This window comes from Bubalus bubalis, chromosome 2 (genome assembly GCF_019923935.1).
Source record: "Bubalus bubalis isolate 160015118507 breed Murrah chromosome 2, NDDB_SH_1, whole genome shotgun sequence".
Lineage (NCBI taxonomy): Eukaryota > Metazoa > Chordata > Mammalia > Artiodactyla > Bovidae > Bubalus > Bubalus bubalis.
Window position 1 is genome coordinate 22,043,563 of NC_059158.1, and position 21,074 is coordinate 22,064,636.

At 39.0% G+C, this 21,074-nt stretch overlaps 1 protein-coding gene across 8 annotated transcripts in view; it reads right to left on the minus strand.

Moving 5' to 3' along the window:
• Window positions 1-1,416: 1,416 nt before the first annotated feature.
• ZSCAN12 (zinc finger and SCAN domain containing 12) overlaps window positions 1,417-21,074 on the minus strand; it is an 80,175-nt gene continuing 60,517 nt past the window's right edge. For 4 of the 8 annotated variants that reach the window (XM_044928257.2, XM_044928254.2, XM_044928252.2 and 1 more), the window contains one exon: window positions 16,701-20,896. In XM_044928257.2, coding sequence (XP_044784192.2) covers window positions 19,614-20,896 — 1,283 coding nt within the window. In that variant the 3' untranslated portion in view covers window positions 16,701-19,613. Of the gene's footprint in view, window positions 3,644-8,776; window positions 9,677-16,700; window positions 20,897-21,074 lie in introns of those variants that run through there. The other 4 variants (XR_006544672.2, XR_006544671.2, XM_044928262.2 and 1 more) reach the window with 4 other exon arrangements.

Genomic DNA, 21,074 nt, shown 5'->3' on the forward strand with positions numbered 1-21,074 from the left:
CCCCCTTGGACATCACAAATCCACACCAGGGAGAAGCCATACCTGTGCAAAATGTGCGGCAAAGCCTTTATGTGGAATTCACATCTTCTGAGACATCAGTGTATCCATAGTGATTAAAAACCTTTAGAATCCTGACCCTTGACAGACCTAGGAGAGTCAGGGAAGGAAGGAAAGGCAGTGGGAAAATGTTGAGGCTCCTGTGTCTTATGAATGTAATGAATGTGAGAGAAGTTTCACTAGGAATAGAAGCCTTATTAAGCATCAAAACATCCAGGAGTGAGAAACCCTATCAGTGTGATACATGTGGAAAAGGATTCACCTGAATTTCTTTTCTTCTGTTCAGTCGCTCAGTCGTGTCCGACTCTTTGCGACCCCATGAATTGCAGCACACCAGGCCTCCCTGTCCATCACCAACTCCCAGAGTTCACTCAGACTCATGTCCATCGAGTCAGTGATGCCATCCAGCCATATCATCCTCTGTCGTCCCCTTCTCCTCCTGACCCCAATCCCTCCCAGCATCAGAGTCTTTTCCAATGAGTCACTCTTCGCATGAGGTGGCCAAAGTACTGGAGTTTCAGCTTTAGCATCATTCCTTCCAAAGAAATCCCAGGGCTGATCTCCTTCAGAATGGACTGGTTGGATCTCCTTGCAGTACAAAGGACTCTCAAGAGTCTTCTCCAACACCACAGTTCAAAAGCATCAATTCTTTGGCGCTCAGCTTTCTTTATAGTCCAACTCTCACATCCATACATGACCACAGGAAAAACCATAGCCTTGACTAGACGGACCTTTGTTGGCAAAGTAATGTCTCTGCTTTTGAATATGCTATCTAGGTTGGTCATAACTTTTCTTCCAAGGAGTAAGCGTCTTTTAATTTCATGGCTGCCATCACCAACTGCAGTGATTTTGGAGCCCCAAAAAATAAACTCTGACACTGTTTCCACTGTTTCCCCATCTATTTCCCATGAAGTGATGGGACCAGATGCCATGATCTTTGTTTTCTGTTGTTCTAGTTGTCAGAGTTACAAATGCAAAGTTGTTCAGTCTGCCCTCATGAAGCTTTTAATAAATAATGCAAGATCTGTAGTGATATCCCATGTTCATTCCTGTTACTAGTGATTTGTATCTTCTCTTTTAATCTTGTTGACTTTATTAAAAGTTTATATTTTATTGGAAAAATTTTTTGAAGAGACAGCTTATGTTTTGCTGATTTTTCTCCTGTTTTCCTATTCTCAGTTTCATTAATTTCTGCTATTATCGTTATTATTTTCTTCTTTCTACTGCCTTGGTTTTATTTTGCTCCTGATCTTTAGTTTCTTGAAGCAGGAACTTCAATTATTGATTTCAGACTATTCTTTTTCTAATATAAGCATTTAGTGCTATAATTTTCCTTCTCATTTAGTGCTATAATTTTCCTTCTCAACATTTCTTTAGCTGTGTCTCACATCTTGTCATAGGTTGTACTTATTTCCCTTCAATTTATGTATTTTAAAATTCCTTTGAGAGTTCCTTCCTGACCAGGGCATTATTTAGAAATATTTTCCTTAGTTTCCAAATGTTTGGAGAGTTTTCTGTTGTCTTACTGTTATTTCATAGTTTGGTACCATTATGGTCAAAGAATATACTCTGTATGATTTCAATTACATAAATAGCATTTTTTCCCACAAAAAAGCACCCGCCCCAGATAGTTTTACATCAGAATTCAACTTTCAAATACAAGATAATTTCAATGCTTTACAAATGGTACTAGAACATTAAAAACAAACAAAAAAGAACAAAAACTTAAAGTTTTTTTTATGATGTAGTAAAATTAAAACCTAACCATGAATGTAGAATAAAATGACAGATCTAAAAGATGACACCTTTTTATATGAATACTGAGTAAAAATACACTAAATAAAGTATTAGCAAGTAGAACCCATTAACACATTAAGAAAACACCGTGACTAAGTGAAATTTATTCCAGGAATGCAAGGTTGGTTCAATATTAGGAAATCCTTTCATGTAATACAAGGTGATAATAAAATTAAGTGGAAAATGTAGTTTCTATAATGCTGAAAAAGTCTTTAATAGAATGCAGTCTGTCTTTTAAAATAAGTGACTATAGTATCTACTCAGAAAATTCAGGCATTTGCAGCAGATATAAACTCCTAACTGTGAAATAATCATTGCAATTTTTTGAAATCTGTGGTTCCTATATTTAATGACCTACTATAAAATCCATAAGCTTCATTCTCATAGAGATTGGGCTATACTGCCAAATTGCTGAAGAACAGCTTAGATTATTTCCTCTTTTATCCTGTAGGTTTTAGAACTGAAAGTAATGTTACTTCAAAATATTAGCCTCCAGGATATTATATTGTGTTATCTATAAAAGAAAATAACCTATTATCTGTCAAAGCTATATGTGAAATATCACTTTCTATCTTTAAAAAAAAAACCAAGCTGGGAAATATATACTCTGTGATCAACACCTCTATGGCCTTGTGTTAGAACACAGAAGCAATGCCAAATTTTAAAAAGTACTAACAATTCAATGACGTGGTTCCTTTTACTATGCTTACTGAAGCTTTAAAAATGTCATTTTTATGTCCTGGGGTACTCATACAAGCCTATTTAGCCCATAAAAATTAATTTACAACAAGCAGTAGACAATATTATCTACACTTGAATGAATTTAAGATGTGAGATTAGAGTGGGCATGGCAAAATACCATGTCCCCAACAGTCATCTTAGAGACAGTAGCACAAGTCCAGGGATGCAGGTAAACATCTTCATTTCAAAACTCCTGATTGTTCATATTTATAGACCTTTCAGGAGCAAAAAGAACTTATGACTTTCCCTTTTCTTGACTTGAGAAATTCACTGAATGTTCTTTGTGGCTACAATGGGCAATTTAAGATATCCATTCCCCATACATCTTGCCCATTTACATTAATTATATGAATTTTCCAGTATCATGGAGACTCTATTGTTGAGGCTTGATATCTGTCCATATAACTTCCTACAATCTTCTCATTTATAAGAGCCTCTCTAATATGGACTCCCTGATATTTTCTAAGGTCCAACCTCTGAAGACTTTTCCAAACCCATGACACTCAGTTTTTCTTTAGTGTGATCTTCTCCCCAATGCTGAATAATGCTATGATTCCATGGAAAACATTTCCATATTCATCACATTTAGTAGATCTGTCTCCCATGTAGAATCTATAGTGCAGTCAGTTTTGACTTCTGGCTGAAGGCCTTTCTTTTTGCTTCCTTCACATAATGTTCTAGAAGGTTTCCATGATGAATGAAGGCCTCCTTACAGTCATCACATGTATGCGGTTTCTCGCTTTTGCAGATTTTCTAAAGTCAAATATGGCTTTCCCACATTCTTTATACTGACAGCATTTCCTTTGTGATAGATTTCCTAGTGGGAAAGGAGGGACCCACTGTAAACAAAAGCCTTTACAAACATGTTGTTCTCAAGCATTTTCTTTGATATGTGTTCCCTAATGGTGAGTAATGACTCACCAGTGACTAAAACTTTTACTAACTTACTGCACTGGTGTAATTCTGCAGACTCCCCCCACATTACAGCATCTTCAGATTTTTATATGTGTTGGAGACAAGTCCTTATTTTCATTCTCAGTAACTCCATCTAAAAAAATGCACAGACAATTCAAATGTCAGTTGTCTCTTCTCCTGAGATCATGAGATTAATTATGAGAAACAGTGATAAAGATAAAACTCAGTTTTACCTAAAGTGCATGCTTTTTCAGGTTTCCTAAACTGCCAACTCAGTTTTGAAAAATACCCAAGAAGGCATATGAGGTTCCAGTTTGAGAAGCAAGAGCTGGGAAGAAAGAAACTGGAAGAGCATGGAGAATTTTCTCACAAAATGTGACAAAGAATCAGGAAGGTATAATCAAAAAAGTTAAGAAGAGATCAGTTTGAATCCACACATGAAAAAAAGAGAATATCACGAAACCAAGAGAAATTTAATTTGCTAAAGGGTAATTATAAGTACCATTTATACCAAATGAAATGTATTGAGGCCACTACTACAAACAAACAAAATGTTCCATAAATGTTTGTTAAGCGGATCCACAAACAATGGCATATAATAAAAGTTAACTTGAAGCAACAGGTAAATTAGTTTCAAAAATCCATACTATTAGATTATTGTACCCAGCAAGGATCTCATTCAAGTATGAAGGAGAAAGCAAAAGCTTTTCAGACAAGCAAAAGCTGAGAGAATTCTGCACCACCAAACCAGCTCTCCAACAAATACTAAAGGATATTCTCTAGACAGGAAACACAAAAATGGTGTATAAATTCGAACCCAAAACAATAAAGTAAATGGCAACGGGGTCATACTTATCAGTAATTACCTTAAACGTAAATGGGTTGAATGCCCCAACCAAAAGACAAAGACTGGCTGAATGGATACAAAAACAAGACCCCTACATATGTTGTCTACAAGAGACCCACCTCAAAACAGGGGACACATACAGACTGAAAGTGAAGGGCTGGAAAAAGATTTTCCATGCAAATAGGGACCAAAAGAAAGCAGGAGTAGCAATACTCATATCAGATAAAATAGACTTTAAAACAAAGACTGTGAAAAGAGACAAAGATGGTCACTACATAATGATCAAAGGATCAATCCAAGAAGAAGATATAACAATTATAAATATATATGCACCCAACACGGGAGCACCGCAGTATGTAAGACAAATGCTAACAAGTATGAAAGAAGAAATTAACAACAACACAATAATAGTGGGAGACTTTAATACCCCACTCACACCTATGGATAGATCAACTAAACAGAAAATTAACAAGGAAACACAAACTTTAAACGATACAATAGACCAGTTAGACCTAATTGATATCTATAGGACATTTCATCCCAAAACAATGAATTTCACCTTCTTCTCAAGCGCACATGGAACCTTCTCCAGGATAGATCACATCCTGGGCCATAAAGCTAGCCTTGGTAAATTCAAAAAAATAGAAATCATTCCAAGCATCTTTTCTGACCACAATGCAGTAAGATTAGATCTCAATTACAGGAGAAAAACTATTAAAAAATCCAACATATGGAGGCTGAACAACACGCTGCTGAATAACCAACAAATCACAGAAGAAATCAAAAAAGAAATCAAAATTTGCATAGAAACGAATGAAAATGAAAACACAACAACCCAAAACCTGTGGGACACGGTAAAAGCAGTCCTAAGGGGAAAGTTCATAGCAATACAGGCACACCTCAAGAAACAAGAAAAAAGTCAAATAAATAACCTAACTCTACACCTAAAGCAACTAGAAAAGGAAGAAATGAAGAACCCCAGGGTTAGTAGAAGGAAAGAAATCTTAAAAATTAGAGCAGAAATAAATGCAAAAGAAACAAAAGAGACCATAGCAAAAATCAACAAAACCAAAAGCTGGTTCTTTGAAAGGATAAATAAAATTGACAAACCATTAGCCAGACTCATCAAGAAACAAAGGGAGAAAAATCAAATCAATAAAATTAGAAATGAAACTGGAGAGATCACAACAGACAACACAGAAATACAAAGGATCATAAGAGAGTACTATCAACAATTATATGCCAATAAAATGGACAACGAGGAAGAAATGGACAAATTCTTAGAAAAGTACAACTTTCCAAAACTCGACCAGGAAGAAATAGAAAATCTTAACAGACCCATCACAAGCACGGAAATTAAAACTGTAATAAAAAATCTTCCAGCAAACAAAAGCCCAGGTCCAGACGGCTTCACAGCTGAATTCTACCAAAAATTTAGAGAAGAGCTAACACCTATCCTGCTCAAACTCTTCCAGAAAATTGCAGAGGATGGTAAACTTCCAAACTCATTCTATGACGCCACCATCACCCTAATACCAAAACCTGACAAAGATGCCACAAAAAAAGAAAACTACAGGCCAATATCACTGATGAACATAGATGCAAAAATCCTTAACAAAATTCTAGCAATCAGAATCCAACAACACAATAAAAAGATCATACACCATGACCAAGTGGGCTTTATCCCAGGGATGCAAGGATTCTTCAGTATCCGCAAATCAATCAATGTAATACACCACATTAACAAATTGAAAAACAAAAACCATATGATTATCTCAATAGATGCAGAGAAAGCCTTTGACAAAATTCAACATCCATTTATGATCAAAACTCTCCAGAAAGCAGGAATAGAAGGAACATACCTCAACATAATAAAAGCTATATATGACAAACCCACAGCAAACATTATCCTCAATGGTGAAAAATTGAAAGCATTTCCTCTAAAGTCAGGAACAAGACAAGGGTGCCCACTTTCACCATTACTATTCAACATAGTTTTGGAAGTTTTGGCCACAGCAATCAGAACAGAAAAAGAAATAAAAGGAATGCAAATTGGAAAAGAAGAAGTAAAGCTCTCACTGTTTGCAGATGACATGATCCTCTACATAGAAAACCCTAAAGACTCCACCAGAAAATTACTAGAACTAATCAATGACTATAGTAAAGTTGCAGGATATAAAATCAACACACAGAAATCCCTTGCATTCCTATACACTAATAATGAGAAAACAGAAAGAGAAATTAAGGAAAGAATTCCATTCACCATTGCAACGGAAAGAATAAAATACTTAGGAATATATCTACCTAAAGAATCTAAAGACCTATATATAGAAAACTGTAAAACACTGGTGAAAGAAATCAAAGAGGACACTAACAGATGGAGAAATATAATACCATGTTCATGGATTGGAAGAATCAATATAGTGAAAATGAGTATACTACCCAAAGCAATCTATAGATTCAATGCAATCCCTATCAAGCTACCAACAGCATTCTTCGCAGAGCTAGAACAAATAATTTCACAATTTGTATGGAAAAACAAAAAACCTCGAATAGCCAAAGCAATCTTGAGAAAGAAGAATGGAACTGGAGGAATCAACCTACCTGACTTCAGGCTCTACTACAAAGCCACAGTTATCAAGACAGTATGGTACTGGCACAAAGACAGAAATATAGATCAATGGAACAAAATAGAAAGCCCAGAGATAAATCCACACACATATGGACACCTTATCTTTGACAAAGGAGGCAAGAATATACAATGGATTAAAGACAATCTCTTTAACAAGTGGTGCTGGGAACTCTGGTCAACCACTTGTAAAAGAATGAAACTAGAACACTTTCTAACACCATACACAAAAATAAACTCAAAATGGATTAAAGATCTAAACGTAAGACCAGAAACTATAAAACTCCTAGAGGAGAACATAGGCAAAACACTCTCTGACATACATCACAGCAGGATCCTCTATGACCCACCTCCCAGAATATTGGAAATAAAAGCAAAAATAAACAAATGGGACCTAATTAACCTTAAAAGCTTCTGCACATCAAAGGAAACTATTAGCAAGGTGAAAAGACAGCCTTCAGAATGGGAGAAGATAATAGCAAATGAAGCAACTGACAAACAACTAATCTCAAAAATATACAACCAACTCCTATAGCTCAACTCCAGAAAAATAAATGACCCAATCAAAAAATGGGCCAAAGAACTAAATAGACATTTCTCCAAAGAAGACATACAGATGGCTAACAAACACATAAAAAGATGCTCAACATCACTCATTATCAGAGAAATGCAAATCAAAACCACTATGAGGTACCATTTCACACCAGTCAGAATGGCTGCGATCCAAAAGTCTACAAGCAATAAATGCTGGAGAGGGTGTGGAGAAAAGGGAACCCTCTTACACTGTTGGTGGGAATGCAAACTAGTACAGCCACTATGGAGAACAGTGTGGAGATTCCTTAAAAAACTGGAAATAGACCTGCCTTATGATCCAGCAATCCCACTGCTGGGCATACACACTGAGGAAACTAGAAGGGAAAGAGACACGTATACCCCAATGTTCATCGCAGCACTGTTTATAATAGCCAGGACATGGAAGCAACCTAGATGTCCATCAGCAGATGAATGGATAAGAAAGCTGTGGTACATATACACAATGGAGTATTACTCAGCCATTAAAAAGAATACATTTGAATCAGTTCTAATGAGGTGGATGAAACTGGAGCCTATTATACAGAGTGAAGTAAGCCAGAAAGAAAAACACCAATACAGTATACTAACGCATATATATGGAATTTAGAAAGATGGTAACAATAACCCTGTGTACGAGACAGCAAAAGAGACACTGATGTATAGAACAGTCTTATGGACTCTGTGAGAGAGGGAGAGGGTGGGAAGATTTGGGAGAATGGCATTGAAACATGTAAAATATCATGTATGAAACGAGTGCCAGTCCAGGTTCGATGCACGATACTGGATGCATGGGGCTGGTGCACTGGGACGACCCAGAGGGATGGAATGGGGAGGGAGGAGGGAGGAGGGTTCAGGATGGGGAACACATGTATACCTGTGGCGGATTCATTTTGATATTTGGCAAAACTAATACAGTTATGTAAAGTCTAAAAATAAAATAAAATTAAAAAAAAATGTTAACATAAAAAAAAATCCATACTATTTTGATGTGGGGAAATAAGTAAACTGGAAAAATTACAGTGGGGAAAATAACTTTTTCAAGTAATATTCAGGATTAAAAGATAAGAAGAAAAACATTTTGAAGCTAAAGAAGTTGAAAAAGTCAAAACAACAAAACACAAACACCTCCACAAATATGAATAACAGCTTCTACCTAAAGAATTGGGCAATGAGGAGATGGGTAGGTGCACGGTTCCCAGGGACAAGATACTACTTACAATAGTTCTAAAAAGCTGCCTTTCAAAGATGTCTTCTTTCTCAGGAGATTTGCTTTCTCATCTGCTTTTCACTTCATAAGGCAATACTGTGAGAGTAAAACTAAGCATTTTAACAGGCTGGACGTGACACTTCTGATTCCAGGGTACTATCTTGCCAAAAGTGTATCTTGTTCTATCCTTGTTCTACCTGGACCCTAAAAGCAATGGGATGAAGAGATGGTCTTGGAAAATTGAATATGAAGCTAGTCCCTCAGTAAAAATACTCATACACCACCAACAACAATAAAAACCCAATATAGAGAGAGAAGGTTCCAGAGGTGTACATGAATAGCCAGGGGAATTAAAGCCCATGAAGGTGATACAGAGTTATGGCTCCAAATACATCTGATGGGTCCTTTAGTTCGGTTTTGCTGCTTTCTATGTTATTCCTTTCACTACTCAAGCCATAAATCATCCTCCCAACCCTTCCCGCTTTAAGGCTTGTCCATCAAGCTGTCTCTTTAACTTCTCCAGCATAATTTTTTTCCACATTCTGGATGATATTATCCTCCCTAGGTCTGCAGTTCTCCAGGCAGAGGTCAGGACCTGCTTTAGCACCTGCTCCTCGGTCTGCATCTCTGCTCTCTGAATCTGTGGGCAGAGCTACCCATCTTCTGACAGACCTGTGAGGCTCAAGTATCTATTTCCTGGTAGCAACAACTTAAAATTTGAAGAAAGATTTTGCTGTGCCAGTCTGATTCTTGGACAGGCACAACCCTGCCCTCTACCATCAGTCACTAGTAGAGGTCTTTTCTGCAAGAGGACTGCCATTCTGGAATAAGCGAGCTCAGAAGAAGATTCACTCCAGCTTGTGGTTCACATTGATTTTTCAGAAGTATTTCCTTGTAGCTAGTCTTCTTCCTGAGGCATAAAACAACACAATTAACAGAAACTCTGAATTTTATTTAGCTCTTACCCCCAAATTCACTTACCTGGTAATGCACTGAAAGAAAAAAGGAACTCTGTCAGAAAGCTAAAAAATAAATGAGTGGGAATGACTGCAAATTATTATCCAGCACTATCTGCCAAAACTCTTACTTCCTAAATGTTTAAGCTAATCAGGTTTGGGAGAAAGACAATGACCCTCTTCCCTTTGGTTCCCCTCTTCTGAGAATCTCAAACAGTAAACCATCAGAGATCAGAAAATAACAGTTATTGAAAATTGACTGTAAATTTAACTCATCTAAGATTTTATAATTCCATCTGACACATGAATGATACTGAGGCACAGAAGGATTAAGCTATTTGCTAAAAGTCACACAACCAGTAAGTGGACTCCTAATTTGTTCCTATTTATTCTAGGGAGAGTCATGAGTGGGATCATCTCAAAAGAACGCAACTTTCCTTTTACCAAACTGAGGTTCAGGACTTTCCTCTTTCTCAACATCCCCAATATCTTATTACAACTCAAGACTTGGAAACCATCTTTAACTTTCCCCTGCATATCAATCATCACACTGAACTTGAGCAGAGTCCCCAAAGGGCCAGATATACACGGAGTCAAAGCCGGAGTCTAGGAACCTGTGACCACCGACCCCTACAACACAAAGGCCGAAAGAGCTTGCAGTTCTAAGCCTTCAGCAATCAATGGCTGCCTCACCCTTCAGTCTTCTCTAGGAACCTGGAGGTTCTCTCCTATGGTTGCCTGGCAGCATCCCCGCCCCTGCTGAGCAGCGCAGGTTTGGGCAGCTGGGTTGGGTAACTCCAATGGGCTGCACTCTGAGGCTGGGGCTCGACAGTCTTCCCCCAGGGTTCACCTTCCCGCTACAGAACCTCGAAAGAGCAGCTCCCAAGACAAAAAGTGAACCCCCCTGGCTGCTAGTTGTAGCTGATAACTAACAAGGGTAGGTAGAAACAAAAGACAGGAAAATCTTTCCCAGGAAGTTTAAGCAATGTTTATCTCCTGCCGTCCACTGTTCATCAGAGTCCAGATAAGAAAAAGTAGAGCAGAGAGGGAGCTTTCATCTCAGTGGCAACAATGCAGCAGTCCTGGGAAATCTGCAGGGTGGTTACAGGTAATCTCTGGCCTGGGGCTGGAGCTTCTAGTCAGTCAGTCAGTTCAGTAGCTCAGTTGTGTCCAACTCTTTGCGATCCCATGGACTTCAGCATACCAGGCCTCCCTGTCCATCACCAACTCCCAGAGATTACTCAAACTCATGTCCATTGAGTTGGTGATGCCATTCAACCATCTCATCCTCTGTCCTCCCCTTCTCCTCTCACCTTCAAGAGGAGAGGAGTAGAGAGGAGAGAGGAGCTTCTAGAGGCCACACATTTGAGAGAACCCAGGGCAATAAACAAAGCAAATGTCTATAAAGCTCTTGAATCTCAAGTGGGAATCAAGACTGCCAAGAGAACTATCAACAACCTCAGATATGCAGATGATACCACTCTAATGGCAAAAAGCAAAGAGAAACTAAAGAGCCTCTTGATGAAGGTGAAAGAAGAGAGTGAAAAAGCAGGCTTAAAACTTAACATTCAAAAAACTAAGATTGTGACATCTGGTCTCATCATTTCATAGCAAATAGGGGAAAAGTAGAAACGGTGACAGATTTTTATTTTCTAGGATTCCAAATCACTTCAGACGGTGACTGCAGCCACAAAATTAAAAATGCTTGCTCCTTGGAAGGAAAGTTATGACAAACCTAGACAGAGTATTAAAAAAGCAGAGACATCATCACTTCACCAACAAAGGGCCATTGAGTCAAAGCTATAGTTTTTCCATTAGTCACGTACAGAGTTGAAAGTTGGACTATAAAGAAGGCTGAACACCAAAGAATTGATGCTTTCAAATTGTGGTGCTGGAGAAGACTCTTGAGAGTCCCTTGGGCAGCAAGGAGATCAAACTAGTCAATCCTAAAGGAAATCAACCCTGAATATTCATTAGAAGGACTAATGCTGAAGCTCCAATACTTGGGCCACCTGATGCAAAGAACCGACTCACTGGGAAAGAACATAATTCTGGGAAAGATTGAGGGCAAAAGGAGAAGGGGATGACAGAAGATGAGATGGTTGGATGGCAAAGCCAACTCAATGGACGAGTTTAAGCAAACTATGGGAGATAATGAAGGACAAGGGAAGCCTGGAACGCTGCATTTCATGCAGTCACAGAGTCAGACACGACTTAGCAACTGAACAACAAATAAAGTACTTAGGTGCTAAGCACTGTTCTAAGCACTTTATATAAAACTCATTTATCCATATAACTATTATCCTATAACTCCCCAGGCAGAGGAAGGTACTTTAGCAATATTTTACATTATGAGGAAACTGAGGCCCAATGTCACTCAGCTAATTTGGCTACGGCAAGCTGTCGAGTTCCTAAATTGCCTCCTTCTTTATTGGAATAAAATGGTAAGACACATACTCTTAAATATTTCACTTAAGTGGGCTGAGCTGAGGCACTAGGTCAAAATGTATGAAATGCATATAAAGTGCAGACAGGAATAATGAAGCCCTGCATAAATCAGAGGTAACAAATGGCCTCCTCTTAGGAATCCTTGGGGTACCCAGGACCAGGCCATTTGGGCTTAGGAAAATGACTGGTGGAGCAAACATATATTCCCAAAGATCACCTTGAACTGTGATGGGGGAAAGCTCTGGGAGCCTTGACTTCTGGGTTTTCAGACCTGGAAAAGGTCTTTTACGTGAGTGTGAAGAGAATCAACTGTTTCCAAGAAAGCAATGGATAACTTCTGGCTCTCAATAATGACCTCACAATGTGAGCTAGGGAGCTAATCAACTGAGAAGTTTAAAATACTTATCAAAGTTGGTTTTGTTGAAATCAAATTATATATATATAAAATCAGATTATATATATAAATACAATATATACTATATATATATCCATACCTACTTTATAAATATATTAAAGTACTATGTACAAGAATAATGTGCATGAACTCCTTACCAGTTATACCCAGAAACATTTGGAAGGAGAAAGATCCAAAGAAATTCTTATAAAAAGATGAACTGCTGGAGGAGCTTTATAATGTGAAATCTGCAGTGTAAAAGGTTGAAAGTTGAAAAAATTCAATTAAAAGTTTATCAAAATAATAGTTTAGTCGCTTAGTCATGTCTTACTCTTGCGACCCCATGGACTGAAGCCTGCCAGGCTCCTCCATCCATGGGACTTCTCAGGCAAGAATACTGTAGTAGGTTGCCATTTCCTTTTTCAGGGGATCTCCCCAACCCAGGGATCAAACCCACTTCTGCATTGGCAGGCAGATTCTTTGCAACTGAGCCACCTGAGAAGCCCCAATCAAAATGATTATCCTCTGTTAAATAAGCACACTCATTGCTCAAATAAATTCTGGGCTTGTGGAGTCAGGAAGAGTAACTGAAAGAAATATATAATATATACTTATCTATGGTTTTTTAAGTCCAAGAAATGGTACTAGCTACAAATATAAGATCGCTTTTAAAAACCCTCATCAAAGGCATTGATATACCCATAGTGAGTATTAGACAGTCAAATATCCCTTATTCTGTCAGAATAGTGCAGAAAACAATGATTCTAAGCTAGGAGTGTGATCCTTTCCTATAAAGAGACCATTTTTAACTTGAAACATCTCCTGCATACATCCTCATTCTGCAGGCAACAAGAATTAGATATTTACACTGGCCAAACTTCATCCAAGATTTAGTATACAAGAGGATGGGGATATTATCACTCTAGAAGTATTTTCCATAATATTGATAGTTGAAAATTTTTCTATAGGTAATAACTCAAAGAGGGCTTCCCTCCTGGCTCAGTCGGTAAAGAATCTGCCTGCAATGCAGGAGACATGGGTTCGATTCCAGGGTTGGGAAGATCCCCTGGAGAAGGAAATGGCAACCCACTCCAGTATTCTTGCCTGGAGAATCCCATGGACAGAGGAACCTGGCAGGCTACAGTCCATGGGGTCGCAAGAGTCGGACATGACTAAGTGACGTTTGCTACTATTAACTCACTAATAACTCAAAGCCCTGAATACCACTGCAATATGCAGTTTGTTCTGAAACAGAGTGGGTTCTGGATCTGCTGAGTTCATATCCTGGTCCCCCACATACTAACTCTGTGACCTCAAGTAGCTTTACTGACTTCCATTTCCCCAGGTAAAAATGAAATAGTGTGAGCAAAGCATTTAGTAATGTCTGGCCCTTAGTAAGCAGTTAGTAAATATCACATAATACTGTTAATGAATCCCTTCATCTATTCCTAAAGATTGCCAACAATAATGACTTTGTTTTAACTGTAACAACTCTAATGGTCAATCACTGGATATTAATGGAAGAGGCTACTTCCTTGTGACGACAGGAGTGCACAGCTTTTCTAAGTGCTTCCATCTGATCACTCTCCACCTCCATCCTCACCCACCATGCCCCAGGAAATTTCTCAATCCTACAGCCCTGGTCAACCCCTCCCCACATTTTTTCTTTTTTTATCAGAGGGGTCCATCTTCCTTCCTTTCAGTCCCTGTCTATTACACTCTCTGGAACCCTTTTGCGATTGTCAGGATATCTTTTCATCTGAAACCCATGTTTAAAGCTCACTTTACTTTTCATTGCTTTAGAAATTTGATTCTCCCCCAACCTCTCCAAGTGCTTTTGCCTTAGTAAACACTGTCTTGGTTCCATTCAGTTCAGTTGCTCAGTCATGTCTGACTCTTTGCGACGACATGGACTGCACCACACTAGGCCTCCCCTCCCTGTCCATTACCAACTCCCAGAGTTTACTCAAACTCATGTCCATTGAGTCAGTGATGCCATCCAATCATCTCATCCTCTGTCATCCCCTTCTCCTCCCGCCTTCAGTCTTTCCCAGCATCAGGGTCTTTTCAAATGAGTCAGTTCTTCACATCAGGTGGCCAAAGTATTGGAGTTTCAGCTTCAGCATCAGTCCTTCCAATGAACATTCAGGAGTGATTTCCTTTAGGATGGACTGGTTGGATCTCCTTGCTGTCCAAGGGACTCTCAAGAGTCTTCTCCAACACCACAGTTCAAAAGCATCAATTCTTCAGCACTCAGCTTTCTTTATAGTCCAACTCTCACAACCATACATGACTACTGGAAAAACCATAGCTTTGACTAGATGGACTTTTGTTGGCAAAGTAATGTCTCTGCTTTTTAATATGCTGTCTAGGTTGGTCATAACTTTTCGTCCAAGAAACAAGCATCTTTTTAATTTCATGGCTGCAGTCACCATCTGCAGTGATTTCGATATTACCAAGACAGTGATAACCATCTGGCTTGGTTCACATCTGGTTTAGTCCACTTCAGTCGCTCAGTCATGTCCGACTCTTCACAACCCCTTGTACCACAGCATGCCAGGCCTCCTTGTCCATCACCAACTCCTGGAGTCTGCTCAAACTCATCTCCATTGAGTCAGTGATGCCATCAAACCATCTCATCCTCTGTCATTCCCTTCTCTTCCTGCCTTCAATCTTTCCCAGCATCAGGGTCTTTTCAAATGAGTCAGTTCTTCGCATCAGGTGGCCAAAGTATTGGAGTTTCAGCTTCAACATCAGTTCTTTCAATGAACCCTCAAGAGTGATCTCCTTGCAGTCTAAGGGACTGTCAAGAGTCTTCTCCAACAACACAGTTCAAAAGTATCAATTCTTTGGTACTCAGCTTTCTTTATATTCCAACTCTCACATCCATACATGACTACTGGAAAAACCATAGCCTTGACTAGACGGACCTTTGTTGGCAAAGTAATGTCTCTGCTTTTTAATATGCCATCTAGGTTGGTCATAACTTCCCTTCCAAGGAAAGTGTCTTTTAATTTCATGGCTGCAATTACCATCTGTAGTGATTTTAGAGCCCCCAAAAATAAAGTCAGCCACTGTTTCCCCATCTATTTGCCATGAAGTGATGGGACCGGATGCCATGATCTTAGTTTTCTGAATGTTGAGCTTTAAGCCAACTTTTCCACTCTCCTCTTTCACTTTCATCAAGAGGCTCTTTAGTTCTTCTTTACTTTCTGCCATAAGGGTGGTGTCATCTGCATATCTGAGGTTATTGATATTTCTCCCGGCAATCTTGAATCCAGCTTGTGCTTCCTCCAGCCCAGCGTTTCTCATTATGTACTCTGCATATAAGTAAAATAAGCAGGGTGACAATATACAGCCAGGTGTCAGCAATACATGAACCGTGAACTTCAAGATGTTCAAGCTGGTTTTAGAAAAGGCAGAGGAACCAGAGATCAAATTGCCAACATCTGCTGGATCATGGAAAAAGCAAGAGAGTTCCAGAAAAACATCTATTTCTGCTTTATTGATTATGCCAAAGCCTTTGACTGTGTGGATCACAATAAACTGTGGAAAATTCTGAAAGAGATGGGAATACCAGACTACCTGACCTGTCTCCTGAGAAATCTGTATGCAGGTCAAGAAGCAATAGTTAGAACTGGACATGAATAGACTGGTTCCAAATAGGAAAAGGAGTACATCAAGGCTGTCTTGGTTATCTTCAAATAGAAAGGAGAAGCTAATCAATCTTATTCTCATCCTTTATGTTATTTCTAAGCTGCTGCTTCATGATTCATTTGAGCTTTACACCAGCTGCTCTATTTGGCTGTTGTATTACTGTCAATACTTCTCTTGTGGACTGGCTTTACTTTCATATCACCTCCTGTTTTGTTGATTTAAAAATCCACATAAATGAACTGATTTCCTAGATTTCCCTGATTTCCAAGATCTTGTCTTTATCATGCCATCTATTATACATAAAAATGTACTCAACTTCGTCACAAGGTATTCTGTTACTGCACTCTCCAATTCCTTACCTAACATGTCCTCCACTTGCCCCCTCATAGCCTTCAGTTTTCTGTTGCTGATTTAGTTCCACTTGGTAACCTTTTACCTTTTCCTTATCATGGACTAGTTTGACCCCTTTGACGCCTACCTGGAAATCCCATGCCACTGCACTTTTTTTTTTTTTTTTTTTTTTGGCACAACTGTATTTAAGCATAAGAAACAACCAGAACAAACCTCCCATATTTTAAATAAGTTATGAACTGTATTCTTCTATATAATAGGCATAGTCCATTGTTCTGGGTCTTTGTTTATGGTTCCTTTACAGTTCTCTTTACTTGAAAGGGAAATGGAGGAACTTGAGTGCATTGAGAGAACATGTTAAGCAGATGAACTGGAGAGACTGCTAGTAACAGCACTGGAGAATAGAGAGCAAGTTTAAAATAACAATTGCATTCTACTGAGCAGTCAGATTAGAGAGCGAGGCTCTGACATTACTATGAAGAGTAATTTCAGTTTGGAGAACATGTTTGTGAAATCTGGTTAGATGACAAGTATGGACAAGCATCAGTTTGGTAGAGATGTTCTCATGAAGGTTCTTGTTACTAAGTCAAGGCCCCTCTAAATGGTCGAGTTTACATGAGAGGAACTTGAGACTGAGTAACCGTAGGGAATAGGCCTCATACATTAATACTTATGGTGGTTGGTGCTAGTGATAAAGAACCCGCCTGCCAATGCAAGAGACATATGAGATGTGGATTTGATTCCTGGGTCAGGAAGATCCCCTGGAGGAGGGCATGGCAGCCCACTCCAGTATTCTTGCCTGGAGAATCCCAGAGGAGGAGCAGGCTAGTCTATAGTGTTGCAAAGAGCTGGACACAACTGAAGCGATTTAGCATGCATCAATACTTACAGCTAGGGCCTTCAGGCTTAGTTCTAGGATCCCTGTTTCCCAGACATAAAAAATTAGGTTTTCAATCCTAGCTGCCTCAGTGCCTATGTGCACAAGTCCAATGTTGGTCTCATTATTAAATAAACAATCCACTTGTGAATGAATTGTTTTCCAAATGTTAATTTGCTTTCCTATGTTGTGAACCCAGAAAGTTTTCCCACAATCATTGTAAATTCTAATCCCAAAAACCAGTATGACACTTTATACGCCTAAAGTACTATTACCACTTTTAAGAGAAAATGTGTTCATAATTACAATTTAGAAAGCTAGGAACATATATATTTCTATAGGCCTAGGGACTCGTCTGGTTCAAATCCAATGATGATATTCTTATGTCTTATACAGGGATTATGGACAGAGGGACAGGAGATAGGGGCACTAGGGAAATGGGGGTAGAGTCTTTTACAGAAGGAGGAGGTGGATAAAGACAGGGCTGGGCAGAAAAGTTGTTAGGACTAGTTAAAGAGTGGTGAATTACCCTTCTTTTTTCTCCTCTACCTCTTCTGTCACTATCTCACCACTTCAAACCCACTGACCAGCTAAAAGTGAGAGACGAGGGGACTGAAGTTGGGTGGGGTGGGGTTGGAACGTAGTCCTAGGAACGAACTGTGGAGTTTGCTGTGGCAAAGCAGAAAGGAAAAGAAATGAACATCTCAGCAGAGATTAAATATGATTTCTGTAAAGAGATAAACAGACCAGGAGCTATATGTACTTCTGTGACTTGCCTGCTACCTAGTACAGTAATCATCATAGATTCTCATCAAAAACAGAATTTACTCAGTAATATAGGGGAAATGTCAACCAGTTTTCAGTTAATTTTTTTCCTGAAGCCTGAAGGAAAGAATCACTAATCTTTGGCTCTTTTAATATGCTCAAGAAAGTATACAAGTCAAAAAATTGTAAAAGAATTCAGAACACAGAGGTGGGAAAAAAGAGAAGTATAAAACAGACAACACCAGCATCCCTCCCCTAACACACACACACACACACACACACACACAAAGCATGCACTCAGAAGATCCCTGGGAGCATTGGAATGTAGGTGGGTCTGTTTTGAAACATTTAAATTTGAAGGGCTAGAAAGGCCATCGTGAAGCCCTAATTTTTAGGCATGATGGTGGTCTAATTCCCTGTTCATTGTAAAGAGCTGCTGGCACATGTCCCCTGAAGGGCTTTCCTCATGCTAAAAATCTGCAGTGGCCTGTATTCACGCTTCCTCACTTCACTGGCAACTGATTCAATGCAATGTTTCTCAAATCATATGGCACATCAAGTGACGGTGGAGCTACAGAAATGAAGATTCTCAATCCCCATCTCAGACCTAATGAAGCATAGTATCTGCAAGTGGGACTCAGGTATGTTCAACAAGCACCATAGGTGATTCTGATGTTCACTGATGTTGAGGACTCACTCCTGTAATGAACAGTACTTAATGAACTGTAATGACCTGCACTTAGGCCTCTGGTCTCTTCCTCTGTGTAATACTGTAGCTGTGGCATCATCTCCATAAGCAAGAATATCCTCATTTTTACAATGGAGAATCATTTTAATTTATAGAAACATTTTAGAAATTAAATGAGAAAAATTCTTTACGTGTCAAAATATTCAGTGAAATTACTGGCATTCTGACCTCCCAGTGTCTGTCCTTGTGTTTCCAACACAATACCATCAGCTGCCCAACTGAATGAACTTTCTTTAGGTTGGCTTGTTTTGTCACTGGTGCTTGCAAACCACAGGCACTCTGATTAACATGTTCTATTCTAAATGTTTTCTCCCTTTTGCCTTCCAAATATCCCCATCAAACCTTTATCTTTAAAATCTTTCCTGACCACTTCAGACAACAGTGATCTCTCCTTCAGAATTTATAGCACTTACTGCTTGTCAAGTGCCACTTTAATTCTATAATATTTGAGCATCAATTCTACTGTCCTGCAGCCTTAACTAAATAGGTGGACCTATTATCTTCGAAACTAGGTTGTAAACTCTTTTGAGAAAAGGAGCACACGGTGAATTTTTTATGAAATATCCAAGGTTTCCATATAGCTATAGTGACTAACATTTTGTCCTGATCATCTCATAGCTAGTATTTCTCCCTAGCCTGAATTCCGTGAGATCACACAGAACCAGATTTTTCTGCTCTGTGGGTAGTCTGATGTTGAATAAGAGCTGAGTTCTGTGTAAATGACTCCCCACACACTTTACATGTATAGGGATCGCCTCTGTTATGAATTCTCTGGTGTTTACTAAGATCTGACCTCTGTCTGAAGGCTTTGCCACATTCATCACATTGGTAGGGTTTCTCCCCAGTGTGGATTCTCTGATGCTGAATGAGGCTCGTGATTTCTCGGAAGGCATTCCCACACCCATCGCATTTATAGGGCCTCTCTCCGGTGTGCATTTTCTGATGTTCCTTGAGGACTGATCTTTGAGTGAAAGCCTTCCCACACTTATCACATTTATAGGGTCTCTCTCCAGTGTGAATTCGTTGATGTTTTATAAGACTTGTCCTCTGAATAAAGGCTTTTCCACATACATCACACTTGTAGGGTTTCTCTCCATTGTGGATTCTCTGATGCTGAATAAGGCCACTCTGACTGAAGGACTTCCCACATTCCTTACACTGATAGCATTTTTCTTTGTGGTGGATCTCCTGATGGGAAACAAGGGAGGAGTTATAAACAAAGGCTTTTCCACACTCACTGCACTCATAGGGCTTTGCCCCAGTATGAACTCCTTGATGTTGGGTAAGAATTGAACGCCGACTAAAACTTTTATTACACTGAGTACAATGATAAGGTTTATCTCTTGTGTGGATTTTGAGATGGTGAAAGAGGCCTGCTTTCTGGCTAAAGGCTTTGCCACATTCATTACAGTGGTAGTGTTTCTCTCCTGTGTGAAGTCTCTGATGTTGATTAAGAGCTGACCACTGGCCAAAGGCTTTGCCACACTCATTACATTTATAGGGTTTCTCTCCTGTGTGTATTATTTTGTGTCGAATAAGCACAGTTCTCCCACGGAAAGTTTTTCCACATTCTTTGCATTTGTAGGGCCTGTCTCCAGTATGGATCCTCTGATGTTCTACGAAACATGAGTGTTGACTAAAAGCTCTTCCACAGACATCACATACATAAGGTTTTTCTCCTGGACAAATTCTCTGGTGTTTAGAAAGATCTAAGTTCTCAGTCAAACTTACTCCATTTTTATCACATGTAGGTTCTTTATCTTCCCTTGAATATTCAGAAGACTCTCCTGTTTTTTCTTCAGATTCATATGTTTTTTCATACCTAGCTGGTTGAGACATTTCATTTTCAAATTTGCTAGCTATATTCCCATATTGTTTCATTTCTGGAGAAACTTCGTGCTTTAAATTCCTATGCTCATTTCTAGTCTCAATATCTGAAATTAAAAATGAATCATACTCGTTAGTTTCTTATGGTTGCAAAAAGCAACTTTCATTAGGCAACATAAAATTATTCAAATGAAAAATTACAGAAGAACTTAGAGATCCCACATGACTATAAAATGGCATTAGAATACAGAACTAATAAACTCAAGCACTCCAAAAACTGTTAAG